A 21,211-nucleotide genomic window follows, 5' to 3' on the forward strand; every position below is an offset into this window, starting at 1 on the left:
CATTTTCCTCTTCTGTAAAATGAGGGGGGTTTGAATAGATGACCTCTGAGGTCCTGACCTGTTCTATGATCTGAATCAAATATATGGACATGGCACCAGACATAGAAACACAAAATGCTGGACTTCGTTTTATTTATCACTTCAGTGGAGGCCAAATGATTGTTCCCCACCTTTATCCTAGATGATATACATTGCAATGTGCTTAGAGCTGAAAACATTTTTCTCTGTGGTTCCTACTAAATGAAATTCATGCTAGCAATGGCAACATGACATGGAGAAAGAGGAGAGATTAGATCCAATCCCTTCAATTTACAGAAAAAGAAATTGAGGCCCAGAGATGGACAGTGACTCGCTCAAAGTCATATAACTAGGAAGAGATTGGACTAGAACCCTGAACTCCTTGCATCTCAAGCCAAGCTTTGTTCTATGTGCCACACTGCCTCCAGCTTGCGTTGATTGCTTCACTTCACTCCTACAAGCTTGTATGAAACTCCTGTCATGTTCCAGGCAGCTGTGCTAGGCACTGGGGATGTAATACAGTGGAAAGAGCATTACCTCTGGAGTCAGAGGACCTGGGTTCAAATCTCCTCTGATACTTACCACCTGTGTAACCTTGGATAAGGTTAACACTGTCATTTCTGAAGAACTAACTGAGCACCAGGTGACAGAAGCATTCTGGTACTTGGTACTCCTGCTCATGGAAGGCAAGCTCCCTGATCAAGAATTGCAGTTGTTAATTCATGTTGAGAGTCTCAAAGTCTGAGGCTGAGAGGATGGTACTGCTGGACTCCTAAGAGACAGCAGAGCATATTGGGAAGCGTGCTGGCCAAGGAGAAAACCTGACTCAAAGGCCCAGCTCTAGCTATGTGACAAAGGCATGAACACAAAGCCAAGCTGTAGTTTCCTCCTCTGTGAAATAAGGCTAAGAATATCTGTGGTAGCTACCTCTCAGGGTTTCTGTGAGGCTCAAATGGGATGATGTTATAGAGCACTTTGCAAAAACCAACCCTACCATCTAAACATTCACATTATTTAAAAATCTTGAGATTTAATGCTCTGAAGGTCTAGCGTTAGAAAGTCTCCATTCACCCAAGACGACCCAAACCACTCAATAGAAGTTATGCAGTAATCAAAGCACATGACAGACCTTCCTAACCATCATACAACCCCCTCATTTTATAGAGGAGGAAACTGAGGCCAGAGAGGTCACATGACTTGCCTCAAATCCCACAGTTAGCAAGCAGCAGATCCAGGACTCCAACCTAGATTCTCTGTCTCCAAATTCAGTGACCTCTTTCTCTTGTAATACAGCCCATTCTCTTCTCATTCAACAAGTACTTATTAAATACCTACTGTGTGCCAGGTGGTAGGGAGCTGAAGACAAAGCAGTCACTGGCCTTAGTGAGCTCACATTCTGTTGGGGGAAGAGACATGTGCACAGAAATTAAATATGAAATATAGATAAAGTCATTTCTGAGATATAGGTGCTAGCAGCACAGGGCTTCAGGATAGACCCTTGTGGGGGTGGCACTTTGAGCTAAGCTTTGAAGGAAGCTAAGAATTCCACAAGGCAGAGGTGAGGAAGAGAGTACATTCTGGGCTGGGGGAGAACATGTGCAAAGTCATGGAGACTGGAGATGGAATGTCCTGTCCTGGGAACAGCCCTTCCTGAACAAAATTTCATATTCTTCGGGAAACAGGTTTTGCTACTTTTCCCGAAAGATCCTATCTTCTCTGGTTGGGCTTCTACCTTCTACCTGGCTATCCAGGAGATAGATAGATACCTGGCTATCTCTCCAAACATGACCTCATTCAGTCATTGCTACAGTAGCAAGCAGAAGACTTTGCACATAGTAGCTGCTTTGGAAATGTTTGTTGACTTGAATCGTCGAATCCAACAAGCCTTGGAGCTTCTGTAGAAAAACACAGGATCTCTTAGATCCATAGTTTTGCTAGGACTGCACATGTCACACAGCTGGAAGTTCCTTTTATTTAAAATAAAATAAATAACAAAGCAGTCACTTTGCTTCCCACCCCCCACCCCCCAACTGTATTAATAAACACTGTGAAATCGTCACCCAGCTTCTTCCAAAGTTCAATGAAAATGCTTGACTTTGGAAGCCAAGCAGAGACTACCGTACTTACACGCACAGCTTTCAAGTCCCCAATTCCTTTGATGGTGGTAACTAAATCTCACCATTTTGACCCATCCCCTCCCATGTGATGAATCAAATCTTCTATCTTCTCAGCCCACTTCATTCCCTTCTCCTTTGTGGCAAGTTGGAATATAGTATTAATGAAACCCCGGTCAATGTTTCAATGCCCATGTGGGCTTGTTAGCTTTACTGCCCTTTGGCCACAGATTCCACCCCCTAACTCTGGGCAGCAAGGTGGCAAACAGATCGAGCTGGCTGCAGGGATAATTACAGAAGGGAGTAGGGATGGCTCAGTGTCATCTCTTCCCCAGCAGGACTTCCAGGATCTGGGGTTTTGACAGTATGGATAATGTCCTCCCTTGGCATAGATCACACCTCCTGTAGCCCATAGTTGACGGTGTCAGAGAGCTGCTGTGGCCAAAACAATTCATCACCCACAGTGGGTGGGTGATGGGTCCTAGTCCTGGTGATTGTTTGGCCACAGCAGCTCTCAGATACCGTCAACTAAGGGCTACAGAACAAGCCTAATCCCTTTTCTACAGGACAGCCTTTCAGATACTTAAGGTAGCTATCTTAATCCCCCTGGGTCTTCTGTTCTTCAAGCTAAATATCCCCAGGTCCTTTAGCAGATCCTTTTATGGCAAGGAGTCAAGGCTGTGTTGGTCCTCTAGCTACTCTCCAACTCATCAATGTCTCTCCTTTCCTGGAAGCACTGGCTCTCTTTTGTAGCCCTAAATCATATTAGCATTTACTTTTTGGCTGCCAAATCACCCAGATAATTCCTATCGAGCTGGCAGTCCACTCAAATTTCCAGATCTTTTTTTCTGACAAACTAAAGTCTAACCATAACTCCCCCATTCTCTACTTGGGAAGTGATTTTTTGAACCCAAATGTAAGACTTTACATTGATCCATTGTGAATTCCATCTTTTTGGATTCAACCCAATGCTCTCATCCATCAAGATTTTTTTTTTGCTTCCTATGTCATCCAATGCGTTAGGTATTACTCCTAGCTATGTGCCATCTGTAAATTTGATGAGCATGTCATCTATGCCTTTATCTAAGTCATGAATAAAAATGTTAAATAGCACAGGGCCAAGTCCAGATCCCTGAGGCATACCTCCGGAGACCTTCCCAGTTGACACTGAGGTATTGGCAATACTTTTCAGTTTGGTAGGACCTACCAGAGATCATTCTTCCCTGGCATTGCCCTCGAGAACGTAGGGTCATCTCCATATCATGAGGCATTGAGGTGAAGAACTTTAGTGGAAGTAGAAATCCATCCCCATTCTTGGCAAAATTACTCAAAGCACATGCCATATTGACGGGATAAGTAGCATTCTTTTCCCAGATGAAAGGCAGTATCTTATCTTTCTGCGCTGAAGTTCATGCATTCCAGGATTTTCTGTTCTGACGGGAACACTGAGCAATGTATTATGGTGGCACACTATGCTCCTTCGTTTCCTTGTCCCCTACCTTGTCACCTTCAGTGGTTAGGGATACATTTCAAATATTCCCGTTTTCCTTCCATAAGCCATTATGGCTCTCTCAGCTATGAATTTCTCTGAACCCTCCTAAGCAAGGGAGCACCCCCAGGCCCTCCTCTAAATTCGAGTCACATTGGCAGTTCACTAGTTCCAAGACATGGTGGCCATTTGTAGCATTACACATTTTGGCCAGCAATTTCCCTCTTGAGCTCCTTGGAAACTTTGGGTGGGGTTCCATCTGGTCCTAGTCCTGGTGATTTTGCTACATCAACTTTTTCCATTAGTTGTAGACCATCCAGTATATTTGTCAGGATCTAATGTCTCCCTCAGGAAAGACCAAGGAAAAGAATTAATCCAGTTTCTTCTATTTTTTTCTTCCTTTTCAACTCCAAGTTGACCTTTTTTTCTTGTGATCCCCAAGTTTCCATGGAATCTAATTAGAGGCAGGTCCACAGTTCGGGTGGGGTGTCCAGAGCGGTCCCCAGGGCACCAGATTTAGAGGGTGCGGACAGCACTTGCAGGCCTTTAGTATGCTAGTCTAAGATCCTTTCTCACCCTGCCTGCTCCCTCCCACTCCACAGAGGTCTCCTCAATAGCAGGCTCACACCAGTATCCCTGGGTTTCTGTATCCCACCACACAGGCCAGTGATTCACATCACCTCCTACCACTCTACCAATACAAACTAAGGGTACCTGTCTTATCACTTGTCCCAGGTGCAAATATTTCTTGTTGTGGCTCCAATATTAGTCCACCTTTTCCTGTAACAAATTTTTTTTTTAAAATGTAGTCATGTCTTGCCCTTGGGTTCAAAAGAGCTTTGCCTTTGCAATCTTTCACAAGGTATCTTCTATTTTCTAGTTTACACCTGAACTTCCATCTTTGTGAGCCAACCTATTTTTCATTTTAGAAAGGTGCCTTCTCTCTGTGGTGGCCACTACTGATTTAGCCAGTTTGCCATGTATGATCTTCACACCATCACCCCCCCTCCCAGGGTACCTGCTATTTTTGATCGTCAGCCCGCATTCATCCTAGGCTTCCGATAAGATGTTTATAAATGGTCTCCAGGCTTCCTGTGGCTTATTTCCTTTTTTGAGCTCTTCCAATTTTTACCTAACACCCACAGTTTGTTGTCTTTCCCTTTTCGAAAAGTGAGTAACCACATGATAGTTTTTGTTTGGTTTTTTTTTTCCCTCTCCCACAAGAATATGGAACTTAATTGTATAGTGATGACCATTCCATAGTGGGTCACACTCAAATATTTTCTATACCGGTTCCTTTTCATCCTTTGGGAACAAGGCCATTCAATTTCCTCTCCCTGTGTGTTCAAGAACTAATAGTCCTAGAAAAAACAGCATTTGTCCTGGTCTAAAACCTTACTTCCACCACGTCTCTTAAAGAGGTATCCTGTTGATCTAACTTTGGGTTACTGAAATATTCTACTCTTGTTATCCAACAACATGCAGCACCTTCTCTAATCTCATTTACCATTTCTAGGCCATTATGGATTCGTGCCTTCTTCCATGCCGATATAATTATAGGATTCAGAACTGGAAGGAACAACAGGCTACTAGTATCCAAGGATCCATCTCCTACTTCCAGTGCCCACTTTTCAAAGATTTCTAGGGATCTTGGAGATAATGTTACATGCATTGGCTGATATGGCAACACCGTGTCTCTGTGGGCTAGAAGGGATGAAAAGGCCAGGACTTATATGAGTTAATTGGTAAGGGTAGGACAACTATATAGGAGAACAGTGATAGGACCCAAGATTTAGAGCCAGGAAGGGGATTTAGAAGGCATTATTCTTACTCTCTAGTTTTTTCCAACACTGCACTTTCTAGGTTCTCCACTTCCCTGTCCAATCAGGATTCAGTCTCCTTTACTGAACTCCTCAGCTCCCTTAGACAGGTCAATTACCATCTCTACCCAAAGTCTCCATGTCAAGCTCTCATCTCGTCCTACATTACTAAATGCCTACTGGACATGATCACCTTGCTATCGCCTAGACATCACAAATTCCCTGTTTCTGTTGAGGGTCCCCCCACCATCCATCCAATCATCCAGGTTTGCAATCTAGGAGTCATCTTTAGCCCTTGCCTCTTCCTCTTCTGTCTAATCATTAGCCAAGTCTCTTCACTTACACAGCTACCAGCTCAGTTCCAGCCTTCAGCACTTCTTCCCCAGACTATGTTTCAATAGCTTCCGGATCTGTCTTCCTGTTTCCAATCTTTCTTTCTTTTTTTTTTAAATCCATTTTCCATGCAACTGCCAAACAGATGTTCTAAAGCACAGATCTGGCCATGCAACTCTTCTAGTCAAGAAGCCTCCATGGATCCCAGTTGCCTATAGGATAAAATGCTATCTCTTACTCTGCCATTTAAAGCCCGTCACAACCAGACTAACCAATTTTTCCAGACTGATTTAACACTTCTCTCATATGGGGCATTTCTATCACCTCCGTCCCTTTGCACAGGCTATCTCCCAAGCCTGGAAAGGAAAGGGAAAGGGAACAAAGCATTTATGAACTACCTGATGGGTGCTAGGCACTATACTAAGTGCTTTACAAATATGATCTCGTTTGATCTTCATAACATCCCTGGGAAGTGGGTGCTATTATTATCCCAATTTTATAGTTTGAAAACTGAGGTAAACAGAGGTTCAGTGACTTGCCCAGGGTCACACAGTTAGTAAGTGTCTAAGACCAGGTTAGAACTCGAGTCTTCCAGACTCCGGGCCCAGGGCTCTATCCACTGAGTCACCTTCCTCACCTCCACCTGTCAGAATACCCTGTTGCCTTCAAGACAGCTCAGGTGCTACTACCTACAATGAGGTCTTTCCCAATCCCTCCAAGTCACTTTGAATTTCTTTTATGTTGATTAAGGCATATTTTATCTCTGGTAAAATGTAAGGTCTTTGTGGGCAGGAACTGAAGGGTATTTTTTTGTCTTTGTATTCCCGGTACCTACTACATGCACTGTCTGGCGCATAGTAGGCCTTTCAAAAACGACTTCATCTATATGTACTCAGCAGGACAGACCATGGCAGAGGAGTAGTTAGTGGTTGCTAGACAATCACTAAAAGCTGGAAGCCAGCTAGTATTTAAAGGGCTTCTTTAGTGAGCCCTTTGTAATGGGAATGAGCCTTTTGTCATTTGAATAATCACTCCCTAATTGGTTTGTTTAGCTAACTGGTATGGTAGTAAATATAGCCAGTGTAGTGGTTTTCAGGCTGTGGAATTCTTCCAAGCAGTTTCTCCCTTGGGAAGATTTGGTAAGCCACAGCCACCATCACTGCCTCCTTTCTGGACAGCAAAGCGATGTCCCCCACAGCTAGGCCTTCCAGGCGTCCTGGTGTCTAATGGAGCCATGGAAGAGAGCAGGGTCTAGGGGGAAGGAGACTTGATGTCAGAGGCTGTGGCTTTGAACCTCACCTCTGCTCCTTAGACTTCTGTGACCTTGGGCCTTATGAAGTATTTGGACAAAGATGGCATCTGGGGGTCCTTCGGCTTCTAAGTTGATTATCAATTATCATTTGATCTATGGCTGAAATGGTATGAGAATTCATGTCAGAGCACTTGGGTTCCAATCTCACCTCCTTCATTCAATGTCTGTATGCCCTTAAGAAAGTCACCCAACCTCTAGGCCTCAATTTTCTTCTATCTAAAATGCCGGGCTTGGACTAGCTAGCCTTTGAGATCCCTTTCAGCTTGAATTCTGTGCTCTTAGTGCTGGCTAAACCTTGTAAACTTCTCTACTCTAAGCAGATTGGCCTGGTAGTGACCCTCCGGGAGAGACACCACCTGGCAGTTGGGTCTCCTTGTCCCCTAGAAGTCCCACGTAGGTCATTCAGATCTCCTCTTCCCATGGAGATCTTGGGAAAGAATCACCAGTCCTTTCTGTCTCAGTCTGTTTATCATTTCAAGTGAAAGTTTGAGTTTGAGGGATGGTCTGAAACCTTTCCAAATGCCTGGGCAAGTTCAGGCCAGGAGGAAAGTGCAGAGTCAACCAATGACGGCCCTTTTCCTTTAAAGCAAGGCTGCCCCACATTAGGCCTGAGTTCACACAGTAAGAGCTTTAATATCAGTACCAGAAAGGATTAAAGCTTGACTCCTGAGCCTTCTGACTGCTGGAACTGGGGCTGTTAGCCAGGGCCGAGTCCAAGAACGCTGAAATTCATTGAAAAGTAGCAATTCCCCTGAGGCAGAGGCGGTGCTGAGACTCCAAAAATGTCCATTTTAAAATGGATTTGAAGCTCCTAGTTCCTACCTATGCCGCAGGGTTGGGAAGGGGAAAATCTGCTGCCTCTCAATATACCAGGCTGGAGCAGGGAAGAGATTTCTGCCACTGGAAAAATGAGCCCAGAACTCTGAATCCCAATTTCTGAGCCACAATTTAGTCATTCAAGTAATTGGTTTCATCTCTGAAGAAATGTTCAGCTAATTTAAAATGAGAACTTTGGAGGAGCTGTAGAGCCCAATGCAGTGAAAAGAGGCGGATGAGCTGGGCTCCTATGCTGCCTCTGATGTTTAATATCTGTGGGACTGTGAGTAAGTCACTTCCCTTCCCTAGGCCTTAGTAAAATGAGGAGGTTAGACCAGATGGCCTCTGAAATCCCCTCCAGCTCTGCTTCTATGATCCCATGAAATAAGTTTAATTTATATGCTGCTCATGTACTGGGAATGTCTGGCAAACCTGGTCAGCCCCGTGATTCTTGCACTCTATTCCAAAGAAAGCAGTTGGACAGCTGCTATCTAGTGTACTAGCTTGTAACATTCCACCAGCATGAGAGAAACCTTCCTCTATGATACTGACCCCCACCCCCACCCCCAGCGCTACAAATGGACAGCATTACATGGGCTAGATCTTAATGAAATATTAAATGGTCATGCCATACTAGCGGTAATGCTGAGAAAGAGAACTCACTTATTGAATGAACAATCTTAGTCCTTAATTCATTCATTCATTCAATGAATGTTTGTTAAGTAACTACTGTGAACTAAATGTTTGAAAGAGAGAATGATATAGATATAAATAACAGTTCACATTTGTACCATGCTTTCAAGCTTATAAAAGTACTTTCTTCATCACAGCCCTTTGAGGAAGGTAAAACACTTTTTAAGAATCATATAATCACCTGATTTAGAGCTAGAAGGGGAAAGGGGGTGGAGACTGTTTGAGAACCTTTAGACCAACCTCTCCCTTTTACAGATGAGGAAACTGAGCCTGAGAGATATCCAGTGACTTGCTCAGGGTCATACAAGTCATAAATAGTGGAGCCCAAGTTTTCACCCAGATCTTCTGACTAAGGGAAATGGCATGCCTGGAGTGTTGGAGCTAGGACTTCAGATAGCGTCTCTTCTTTCCACGGTGGTCTCTGCCTTCAAGGGGGTTTATAGTCTATTTGGAGTAAATAAGGCATGTGGGAGATAAGACTTAACAAGCAACCCTAGAAAACCTGAGTACAACACACAAAACCTGGATTTGAATCCCTGCTCCACTACTAACTCTGTGATTTGGGGCACATCACTTCCTGGTCCTGTCTCCTTCACTGTAAAATGCCTCTAGAGTCCTCAAAATTCTCTGCCACTCTCTGGTACTTCTCTAACTGTGGGGTGGGGGGTATAGGGCAAATGAGAAGGACTTCATGGAGGATTGGCACCTGAGCAATAGGATTTCAACAGGCAATGAGAAGCAGGAATCAGAAGAGCAGCACCTTTTGGAGATATTCACAGGAGTCCTTACCTCCTGAGTCTTGGGTCCATTGAGATGCCTGGTATAAAGTGTTGGTCACTGCTGGTTGTCTATGGCCTGCCCCTGAACTTTCACCATTATTCTTATGCTTGGATGGCAGAAGCATCCCCCAGTCTGACTCAGTCCTCCAAGTAAACACCGCCAGCAATTTTACATCTTTGCTTCTGTATTTGGGTGTTTCTTTCCTAGTCAGGTGGCAAAGGTGAAGGGAAACAGGCACAGGGCTCGCTACCAAGGAAAGGGTAATCTTAAACAATTATCTTTTGTTCAGAAAAATCCATCCCCAGGGCCCCTTAACCATAATTCTCTTGGCCACTCAAATGACTAAGAAAGTTAAAAATGCTCCTTTGCCATTCTCTAACAAGCCAGTCACAAAGAGTCAGAGCGAAGAAAAATTATTTTTCTTTCTTCGTTGAAAAATTTACCATGAGAAAGTAGGAGCACGTATGTTTGGGGAGAATAGATATCCATCAGTGTTTGGCTGATAATGTCAGCCTTATTGCCTCAGAATGCCTGATTAGCCATTTCCAAGAGATTGCTATCTTGCTAAATAAAATGCATGCCACATCAGCTCATTCCTGGAATCATCAATCTCATTCAGTAAGACATAGGATACGGTGGAGTCCTACCTCCATTCCTTAACTGGACTAGTTGCAAGACCATAGTCAGGTCCCATTCGTTCTCCAGTGGAGGTAAGATAAACCTTTACTGTCTGTCCATAGGGAGAGGGCTGGTGTTGAGCATATCAAAGGACATCCATTGTGTGAAATGCTATGTATGTGGGAATTGTCGTTCTGTCACATGACCTCAGTTCATAGCCACTCTGCATAGGTAGGTTGGCAGGGAGGCAAAACTGAGGCCTCCACCTCCATTCTTCCCCCTGCTCACTCAGGCTTGTTGCTACCATCCCTTTTTTCTATCTTGCCCTTAACCAAATGAAACTTCCCTGTTTATCTCATCCCTTTCAAGCTAAGCTCCCTCTGGGCTGCCTAAGTGGGCACTGGTTCCTAACTAGTCCATGCTGGTGTGCCCATTGAAAAGGGCTAGAACTCTTTCTTCTTCCAGGTAATGATCATAGCTCCTATTTCCTTGGCACTGTAGAGGCCTCTGTTTCCTACCCTGTTTAATGGGGGGTTGGAATAAATGGCTTCTAAGGGCCAATTCAGTTCAGACATTCTGTGTTTCTTTATATCCTTTCTCTCATTTGGCCCTCCTGACAACACCCTTCCCATCTCCCATCCCATTCCTTTGATGTCTGACCCAAAGGGTTTGGAAGCACATAACGATATGGCAGACATTGGGGGACTTGCCGGCCTCACGTTACAGTACCACCGTAAGCCTCAGCCTTTGTTGGGACTGTCCCACTTCACAGGTTTGAGATGTGAATTTGTTGGGCAACTGGATAAGAACTATCAGGCAGGAGGGTGGAGCTAACCAAGCTTGGCATTGCAACAAAGCAGGAAAAAACCAGATCGCCCCTATTAACATCTATTGAGAATCCTTTGCCTCCTACCCTGCTCCACCCAGTTTCATGGCACTGTTACCACCAGGAAAGTTCTATATTTAACCGGGATTTACTATTCACTCAGGAAATTTCTATTCACATCTCAGGGATTAGCATAGAATGTCAGAGCTGGAATGGACTTTAGACATCATCTGAGCTGAACCCTTCCTTTTAAAGTGGCATCTTACTGAGCCCTAAAGTAGGGGAAGGGATTTTGATTAGATAGATAGTCAAAGTAGCAGAGCCAGAATTTGAAACCAGGTCTTTTGGCTCAAAATTCAATACTCTTTCCACTCCTCTGCATGTTGCATATTTTCTCTCTGTGGCTCAATGAGTGATTGATTAGTGAACCTGAGCTCTGCACCCAGCCCAGAGGGTCATATGCCACCAGTGATAGAGGAGAGGGAAAAAGCACACTCTTGTCGCATAAGAACTTTTAATTATGTTAGGGAGACAAGAACACAAACAGAACAAATAGAGAACAAACCTCATGTGTAAGTGTGTCACAGGCCTCAAAGGATCACTGATCTTCCAAAGGAAAGGACCTTTCAGGAGCCCCTGGTTTGAACCATGCCCTCCCCCCATTTTACAGATGGCAAAACTGAAGCACAGAAAGACAGGCCTTGACAAAGGTGTCATACAAGTTGTAAATAGCAAAACCGTGGTTCACACTCAGGTCCTCTGATTCTAAATCAGTATACCACACTACTACTCCTTAAAAAATATGTATGTGTGTGTGTGTATTACATGCATACATATAAATATATGTATACACATGTACCCATGTATGTGTATATATACATGTTTTTATGAAACTATTTGAGAAGAGGATTGCCCTCAAAGGCAAATGTAGATTGTCTTTGTAGATTGTAGGCGATTGTAAAATCTACAATCATAGATCCTGTCCCAACTCTTTGTATATCCAAATCCAGGATGTATCCCAGTTTGTCTTCCTCACCATACCATTGTCCAGTCTCTCCTGGACTGACTCCAACTCTTATCTTGCACAAACTTTCTGAGACCTCCTCAAGCCAGGACCTGATCATGGCAGAAGTTTTGGACATGGGGCCCAGAGACCTTTCTTCCCGTTCTGCCTCAGCTCTGCCTAGCTCTCCAATTTTGCAAAGCCACTCCTCCTTTTTGGGTCTTAGTTTCCTCAGGTGTCCAACGGATCTGACAATACTTGTGAGCTCAGATGACATGAGATATGAAAGTACTTTGTAGCCATAAAATGCCTTATGATCAGGAGCTATTATTATTAATACAAGTTCCCTTTAAGAACTCCAATAGAAAGCATAGCATAGAAATATTAGTAGAAGATGTAGAACCCTTGTGAGTTCATGTATGTACATGGTGTTTCCCTCCAGTAGTATGTAAGCTATTTGAGGGCAGGGGCCATTTCATTGTTATCTTTGTGTTCACAGTATTTGGTAGGTATGTGACAAATGGTACTGAATTGAATCATCCAATCAATAAGCATCTATTAAGCACCCACTGTGTACCTGAGCATTGTGAGGGACACAAAAGATATCATAGATATGGATACGGGCCCTTCAGGCTTTCCAGTCTAGCATGAGAACATTTTAAGGTAATACATAGGCATGTGTTGACTGTGGGTGAGGTTGCTATTAGGGGAGAGAGAACAGCTTGAAAAGAAGAAACTCAGTAAACGGGGTTTAATTGGATGCTGCAGGGCTGTTGCAATTACCTGGCTTGCTTTCTTAATTAGATTATTAAGCCTTAAACATCATCAGTGAGTTTTTCCCCTAAAAATAATGGTATTTGCTGTGTTAAAAGCGACCCATGTCTGAAGATTACTGTGAAAATGGATGAATCAAAGGCAAGGATGAGAAAATTGTCTTTGGCCCGAGGTGAAAGGGTACCTCTGTATGTAATATTAAGAACAGTTGACGCCCAGATGCCCGTGACATTTTTCTCCTTTTCTCTCCTCTAAATGCAGACTACATTTCCTGTGACTCCATCGCTTGCGACTAGCCCCACCATGGCTTTCAGTCCTTATCTAAGTCATGTTTCTCCTGGGATGGGCTTGGTTCCTGCAGAGCTCTTGCCAAATGCGCCCGTGCTGATGTCCGGAAACCCACCTGTCACAGTACCAGGAGGCACTGCTGGTCAGAAATTGATGCGTACAGATAAACTGGAGGTATTTTTATAGAAAGAAAACGCTTAATGTTAAAGGATGCATTGCCTTTTATGGAAAGCAGACTACTTTCAGAACTCAATCATTTGAAATTCTCTTATACAAAGGTAAAAAAAAATCATGGCAGTGGACCACTGCTGAAGTCACCTTCAGAGTATTGGAGTTGAAAGCATGTTTTAAATTTTAGTTCCTACAATAAAAATCCCATTAGAGAAAGCTTCCCTCTTCCCAAGATCTTGGATCCATTGAAGTATAGGGGGGCCAGGGACCTTGCCATGGACTTTCCTTCCTGATATACATGGCGATTGATACTAAATCTCTCTCGATGGAATATGGGCCATCTCAAATGTGGGTATGTTCCCTGTCTCTTGGCACCAACATTACAACAGAGTTCTACTGTGTCTGTAAGTGACCCTCTGAGTCAAACTAGAACTTGAGTACTTGTCAACCACATCACCCTCTTTAAACATGTGGCCAACCCTTTCTGAAAATGGAATCACTCTGGCTAAGCCTTGCGATAAATTAAATGAAGCCTTTGACCCAACATAAGGCCAATGCCCTGGAGATCCTCCCATAATCTCTTAGGAAGGGAAATCCCAATGAAATGTCCACCTGCACTTGGCCTGATTGAAGCCCCACTCTTATCCCTTATGTGTCATTAGCCATTACTTCAAAGCAAGAAGCTGTTGATTCTTTACCAAGATGGCCCTATTGGCGACCTCTTAAGAACACATTGTGGTCTCATAATGAAAGTTAATCGGACACGATGTCAGGGAAGGCAGTCATGGTTCACAGGTCTGTTGTGAAAAACCAGTAGTGCATTGATGTGAGATAAAAACTCATCGGAGCCCTTAGGAAAATAGCTACTGTGTGCAAACATTACAGGCTTTTGGTCCTGACCGCAGATTAAATGCAGGCCTCAAGACAATGCATGTTCAACAAATAAGGTTGGGGGAGATTGGCATGTTAATTTTCTTTTCTTTTTTACAGGAACTGAAAGTCTGTGTCTGTCCATACTTCTTAAGTAATTTCTTTTTATGCCATTGCCCACTAGCAACTCTGTATTGAAGAGTGTCACCCATTCCATTATTCTGAGTTGCCTTGACACGAGAGGGCCTAAAAGATATATGCATGTGTCAAAATCTTCCTTGTGCTTTTTCTTTAAGGTTTGCAGAGAATTTCAACGTGGAAACTGTACCCGAGGTGAGAATGATTGCCGGTATGCCCACCCTGTTGATATTGCCATGATAGACGCAAATGAGAACACCGTTACAGTGTGCATGGATTACATCAAAGGCCGCTGCTCCCGGGAGAAATGCAAGTACTTTCATCCCCCTGCACACCTGCAAGCCAAAATCAAGGCAGCTCAACACCAGGCTAACCAGACAGCTGCAGCTGCGATGGTAAGGCGGGGCCCATTGTCCCAGGACATTTGTTTTCTTTGCTTTTTTCAAAAGAAGGTAATAAGCACATTCATTATCCCATAATATAGAATAATGGAAAGGATTGAACTGAATGGTCAGGAGTCCCAGCCTGGTGCCCGCTGTCTATACCTTATTCTCTTTAGTCCTGCTCCCTGTCCCCCTTCTTGTGATTTCTGGAAAGAGGGGTTTGCCGTAGGTATCCGGGTCCCAAAGGTAGCATTGATGTGGTCTCTGGCCTCAGTGCTGTGCAGTGGTGTGGGCCTTTCCCACCATGGTGACAATGGCAATCATTAAAACAACACTATTATGGGCACCCTGGATCCACTCTTCTTAGAAGCAGAAGCCCACTGAAGGCAAGCCCCAAACAAGAGTGCCTTGTACCCTACAGGGGACTTTTCTTGCCTCTACTTGTGAGGCCAATAGGGCTAAACCAATGGTCCTGAATTTTGAAGAGGGCACCAGCCTTCCTTACCATTTGGAGTATCTAAGGGCTAGATTATTGTTAGGATGATAGAAGAGAATGCAGTTGAAATTCTAGGGTAATGGGGATTTTTGTTTGTTTGTTTATTTAAGCAGTGGGCCCTTTCCCGGCATGCACAAGTCAGGTGGCCTTCTCTTCGTGGAAAGATTGATGCCAGGTCCTTTTGGGGAGCTAGAAGATACTCATTGTATTCCTTGCGTCGTATAGCGGCCCTGGTACCCCAGCTTGGAAAAACTCGTTTAGCGGCCCTGGTACCTCAGCTTGGAACGAACTTGTTTTGTTTTGGGTTGATCTGGAAACTACTAAACTACTACTAAGTGCTAGTTGATCTTCAAATCAAACTAACGCATGTTTTATTCATGCGACTGGGTGCCCAACAACTAATCAACCCTATTTCTATGCCCATCAGATAGTCATTCTAAAACATTTATGGATTTTGTGTCATGGCATTCCCCAGCTTTGGGAAAGAGTTTACATTATTCATTAACTTTTTGAGATCTTTTAGCCCTGGAGGAAAAGGGAGCAAAAGGAAGCCTGCTGTCCAGCAGGAATCCTCTCAGGCATGTCGGTATGAGGCTCTGGGAAAAAAAAAAAAAGCAAAAGAAAATCAAAAAACCAAAAAAAAAAAAAAAAACCCATGAACCCAGAAAAAAAAATGTTTCTAACTCAGGAAAGCTGAAAAAAAAATATTCAGGAAGCAGTTTCCTTAAACCCCTTGCTGTTTGTCCTACCTCTCAAGGCAGCTTCGACATCCTGAGCAAAAGAGGTGGCGGGTTGTTTTTATCTTTTAAAAAAAATTTAAGCACTTAAAAAAGACCACACCAATCTTTGTGTCATTCTGCAAGTGTGTTGAACCTCCTTGTACCAACTTACGAATCGACTTTTGGAAAACTCATTGGTATCCGACCACACTTCTTTTCACTTCTAAGCTGCTTGAGAGGGGCTGAATGCCAAACAGAGTTAGCATGGGGCATTTACCAGAGTGAATGCCCCATGCCATGCATGTCTAGCCTTTGAAAAGCCATATTGTATGATGCCTTCGTGGTTTTCCCCCTCCCTCGCCGCCAAGGCTGCATGGTCCGTCTTATTGCTGTGTTTTCATGCCACCCAGCCTTCGCTCCTTGGCCCTCGCTGCTCCTTGCCTGTTAATTAGGACTCCAGCAGCTGTCCACCCCCAGAGGGACCCCAGTGAGGCGGCCTTCGACCTGGGGCTCCCTTTTCTTGCCCTGCATGTCACTGTCTGGAAAAGACCTTGCCATTTGTCCTCTGCAAGGGGGCTGCCCATCTTTGTGGGGAATGCTTTGGATCTCCAGAAAACAGCCTGCTCTGCAGAGAAAGTTTGCATTTTACCAATTGTGTGAATACTGAGCTCAAAGTCAGAAATCCACGATTGATTTCAGGGCAGTTTCATCATCACAGAGGTCTAGTGGTGTGTTGTGTGCAATATGGGTGTTTGAGTGTGTATTTGGAGAGGGAGAGATCTTTTTTCTTTCTTTTTTTTTTAGTCAGTGTTTTCAGAGGCAATAGCCTCTGAAATGACTAATGTATGACCACACCAACCCTGTGGAGTGGATAGCTCAAGTAGATTTCCTCCCATTTTATAGATAAAGAACCTGAGATTCCAAGGGGTTATGTGATTTGCCCACGATCACATGTCAAGTCTTCTGGCTCTCAGGCCATTGCTCTTTCTGCGATCATAACAGAAAAACTGAATAAATTCTTAATGTGGACATTTGCTAAAGATTTAGAATGGTAGCCCCTTGAGAGTCAAAAGTATTTCATTCTGGCACAAAGTAGATGCTTAACAAATGTTCGTTGATTGACTTCCACTTCCAGACCATTTTCTCAACATGACATCATTCCTACAGCATTGGCCTTGGAGTCAGACCTGGGCTCAGATTCTACCTCAGGTGCTTCATAAGCATGTGAGCCTGAGCAAGTCATTTTCCTCTCTATGAACCTCAGTTTTCTGATCTATAAAATGGGGGGCGATATATCTAGGACTTACCTCTCAAGTTCGTTATGAGGATCAAATAAGATAAGAAATGTAAAGTTTTTGAAAACCTTAAGAAATGTGAGCTATTCTAAAACTATTCTAGCAAATAAGAAGCATCTTATTACTGTTATCATTAACGGTAATAACTCACAAATAAGGCAAGGGTTGGTGATATCCTTAGCTTGGAAACTTCCACTACAAGTGCAGATTACAGATCAGCAGCCTATGACTTAGAAAATAAGTCTCAGGGAATCGCCTTACTCTTTCTGCTGGCAGTATGATAATGGATTTTAAACGGTTTATACCAGTCTTAGAGGCAAAGACCTGAGAGATTTGAAAGAGGAGCAGGTGCAGAATAAAATGGCCTCGGCTGTTAAGATGCATAAATGGAAAACTAGCCAGAACAACTTGGAACATCTCATCAGAACCGTTAAGGAGCATTTGAAAATATGCATCTTTTGATTTTATTAAGAATTCATCATCTTACACATTGCCATAACTAAGGAAGTAGTCCCTTGGGTCAGTTCTGCCATAGACGTTAAGTGACTTACCCAGGATCACATGGCTAGTGTCAGAGATTGAAACACAGGCCAAACACCATATCCAACTATGCTGCCCTGCCTCTAACATGTATAATAATAACTCCTAGTTATACTTTAAAGTTTCCAAAGAGGAGAGAGTATGGTTATTATTTCTCATTTCCAAAATAATACATGATATGGGAAAGACAGGATGGCCCAAGAGAAAAGGCTCTGGGCCAGTTGGACAGTTGTGCCACCAATTCACAGCCTCCCTCCAGTGCCACCTGAAAATCAATGGGACCCTCCCACTTCCCACCCCTCTCCCACACTTTATCAGCCACAAGGGCATCTCCTACGGCTAAATGGTGAGAGAATAGAAGGTTCGATGCCCTGTGAATTCTGTCCTCCCAAGGAAGTTGCAACTGGCTGGGCATTTTCACAAGAAGCCTTCAGTTTGTAGGGTTTTCATAGGTATTTCCAAGTGTGAGTTAAAAACTGAGCTAAAGAGGGTCAGAAGCCATGGCTGCTCATTCACAATGTCCCAAGCAACAGGAAAAGTATAGGAATGAAACCAAGATCAGTAACACGCTTGGAAAGTACCAGCCAGCCCTTGAGAGTTGCAGAGGACTTGGCTCACAAAATCTTTATTGGGTAGGGAGTGGAGGGAATCTTTGCTCCACCTTACCGATGAGCTGAAGTGCCTTGCCCAGGACCCTATGGCTAATTGGTGACCATGATGGTCACCTGGCTCTCTCCTAAGTCAAGTGACCTCTGTCAAGCCTCTCTTTTGTTACGGTTTTGGGGTTTTTTTCTGCAGCCCTTTGACTTGAGTAGGTAGATGCCTTTTCAGTGGGGAAAGGGGAAAGAAGAGTGTTGAGTTTACTTTCAAAAACAGTTGAAGAAAGAAGCCCCTTTTTAAGCGGGGTTCAACTATTATTGTCCAATTGTCAATTATTGGAGTCCAGCTTTGGAATTAATTAGTGCAGTCCAATCATTCTGGCCAATTGTATTGTTGCATTGTGGATTTTCAATGTCATTTGTGGGATCAGAGATTTCAACTCGAAAGGGACTTTAATGGTTATGTGGTCCTGCCCCTCTCTTTTAGAGGTGGTTGGGGGTGGGACTGAAAGCTAGAGTAGTGAAGTCAATTGCACAAAGTCACACAGGTGACAGAGGCAGAATTTATAATGATAGCTAGCATTTAGATAGTACCTACTATGTGCCAAGTGCTCTTCAAATATTATCTTGTTTGAGCCTTCCAACAACTCTGGGAGGTAGGTGGTATTAATAACCCCATTTTACAGTTGAGGAAACTGAGGCAAACAGAGGTTAAGTTTCTTGCCCAAGGTCAATAGCCAGTAAGAGTCTAAGGGCAAATTTGAACTCAGGTCTTCCTGATTTCAGGTCCAGCTCTATGCATTACATCACACTAAAGACAAGACAAAGGAAAGTATGGAAGAGAAAGCCCAAAAAAGGGGGGAGGGCACATGGTGCAGTGGCAAAATTACAAGGCTGAGAGATTGGCAGTCTGTGTCCTTGGGCTGCCTCTATCACTATTTCTCTGTGTGACCTTGGGTGAGTCACTTCCCTATTCTGAAGCTCAAGTTTCCTCCTATGTAAAATTGGGGCAAATGGTCTCTGATGTCCCTGCCAGTCCTAATATTCCCATGACTCTATGGGTCTTTTGGTTTATATGGTTTGTGAAATAGAATCTCATCAAATCTAAGTGAATATTCAGGACTGGGGCCTCTGCTGATCACATCCAGTTTAGAGATTAGGCAAACCCTTTGCTTCTTGCTCTTGCTCTCTGCCTTTTGCTGATTCCCCTCTCACTGCCTTGCCTTTTAGCCATTTCTCTGTTCCCATCACTATTGGCTATGGGTGAATACGGAGAGTAAAAAGAGGAAAAGATTCTCTAAAAACATTTCTTCTGAGTAGCTCTAATAAATGGCTGCCCAAAATGCAAAAAGCTTGAAACTAGATGCTAAAAATGAGTTTGGGGAAATAGCTCTGCATTTCATCTACATATTATTATCTCTGCCTCCCCCCCCCAATTGTGGGTAATCAAGAATAGACTGTAATACACATAAATAAGATTACAAACTAAAAAGTATGAAAGCCTAAGGTTATAAGGGAACTTGGATGGCATCTAATCCAATTTCCTACCCGGTGCAGGAATTCCCTCTAGCTTATCCCGGTAGAGCAATCATCTGCTTACATAGTCCCAGTGATCCTGAGAAAGAGGTGACTCTCCTCTTTTCTAAGGCCAACTCTTCCACTTGGGTATTTGTGCTCATCCCCTCTCATCTCCCCTAGGACCTTGGCCCTTGGCTCTTATTCACTCATCTTCAGCCTCTCCTTTGTCCACTGGCTCCTTCCCTGCCACCTGCAAACATGCCCACCCTGACACCAAAATTAAAAAACAAAACAGCCCCCAAAACTTTACTCAAGCCTGGCATCACCTCAAACTAGCATCTTATATCTTTTCTTCCCAGTTTTCTCCTCTGTGAAATGAAGAGAATGGACTAGATGGCCTCTGAGGTTCTTTCCCATTGAAGGTTTATGGTCCTATAGTCCTAAAAGAAGGATCTATCAGAATTCTCTAAGTCCTCCCATACCATATTTGTTTCTCCATTTTCCTCACTTTTTCAGCCTCTTGAAGGCTGGCTTCTAGCCTCACCCCTTGACTGAAACTGTTCCTTCCAAGGTGTGTAACTGTGAAATCCAATGGTTCTTAGCTGCCAAATCTAATGGCCTCATCTCAATCCTCATTCTTCCCAGCTGTTTTTAACAATCTTAAACACCTTTCATTAACCTGGAGAGAGAAAAAATCCTCTCCTCTCTTGCCTTCTGTGATATTGTTCTCTCTTGGTTCTCCTCCCTGGCTGACTGTTCCACCTCAGTCTTCTTTGCTGGACCATCATTCTTCTCCCCACTGACCACTGAGTCTGAATGTGCCCTAAAGCTCTCCACTAGGCCCTCTTCTCTTATCTGCCACTCTTACTCTCTCACCAGCTGCCATGGTTTCAATTATCATCTCTAGGCCAATGTTTCCTAAATCTAGATATCCAGCCCTAATTTCTTTTGAAATCCCATCCCACATCACCAACAGCCTACTGGAGGACTATCTCCATTTAGATGTCCAATTAACATGGCAAACTCAACATGTTCAAAATGAAACCCATTGTGTCTTCCCTGAAACCTAAAGGACACACCATCCTCCCATTTACCCAGCTTCACAGTCTTAGAATCTTCCTTGACTCCTCTCTCCCTGCCCCCCACATTAAGTACTTGCCAAGACTTGATAATCCTGCTATCACAACATGTCTCCTGTATATCCCCTTTTCTTCACTCCCAGAGGCACTACCCTGATTCCGGTCCTTGGCACCTCTCAGGTAAACTATTTCAATAGACTTCTAATTGGTCTCCCTGCTTCCATTCTCTCCCTCTCTCCAATCTACCCTCCATGTAGCTACCAAAGTGATATTCCTAAAATACACATCTGACCATATTATTTCCCTGCTTCTAGGTTTCTAGGATAAAATACAAACATCCTCATCCTGGCACTGAGAGCCCTCCATAGTCTGGCTCTCACTCATACTTCCAGGCTTCTTTCATATTGCTAGCCAAATGGCCTACTGGCTGTTCCCAATATGCACAATTCTGTCTCCTGCCACCATACCTTTAGACAGCTAGTACCCATGTCTGGAATGCTATTCCTCCTCACTTCAACC

At 43.7% G+C, this 21,211-nt stretch overlaps 1 protein-coding gene across 3 annotated transcripts in view; it reads left to right on the forward strand.

Annotated features, from left to right (window-relative positions):
* MBNL3 (muscleblind like splicing regulator 3) overlaps positions 1–21,211 on the forward strand; it is a 122,742-nt gene that overhangs the window by 81,650 nt on the left and 19,881 nt on the right. For 2 of the 3 annotated variants that reach the window (XM_036740207.1, XM_036740208.1), the window contains exons 4-5: positions 12,858–13,058; positions 14,222–14,458. In XM_036740207.1, the coding sequence (XP_036596102.1) occupies positions 12,858–13,058; positions 14,222–14,458 (438 nt within the window). Of the gene's footprint in view, positions 1–12,857; positions 13,059–14,221; positions 14,459–15,052; positions 15,212–21,211 lie in introns of all 3 variants that reach the window. The other variant, XM_036740209.1, reaches the window with a different exon arrangement.

This window comes from Trichosurus vulpecula, chromosome X, assembly GCF_011100635.1.
Source record: "Trichosurus vulpecula isolate mTriVul1 chromosome X, mTriVul1.pri, whole genome shotgun sequence".
Taxonomy (NCBI): Eukaryota; Metazoa; Chordata; class Mammalia; order Diprotodontia; family Phalangeridae; genus Trichosurus; species Trichosurus vulpecula.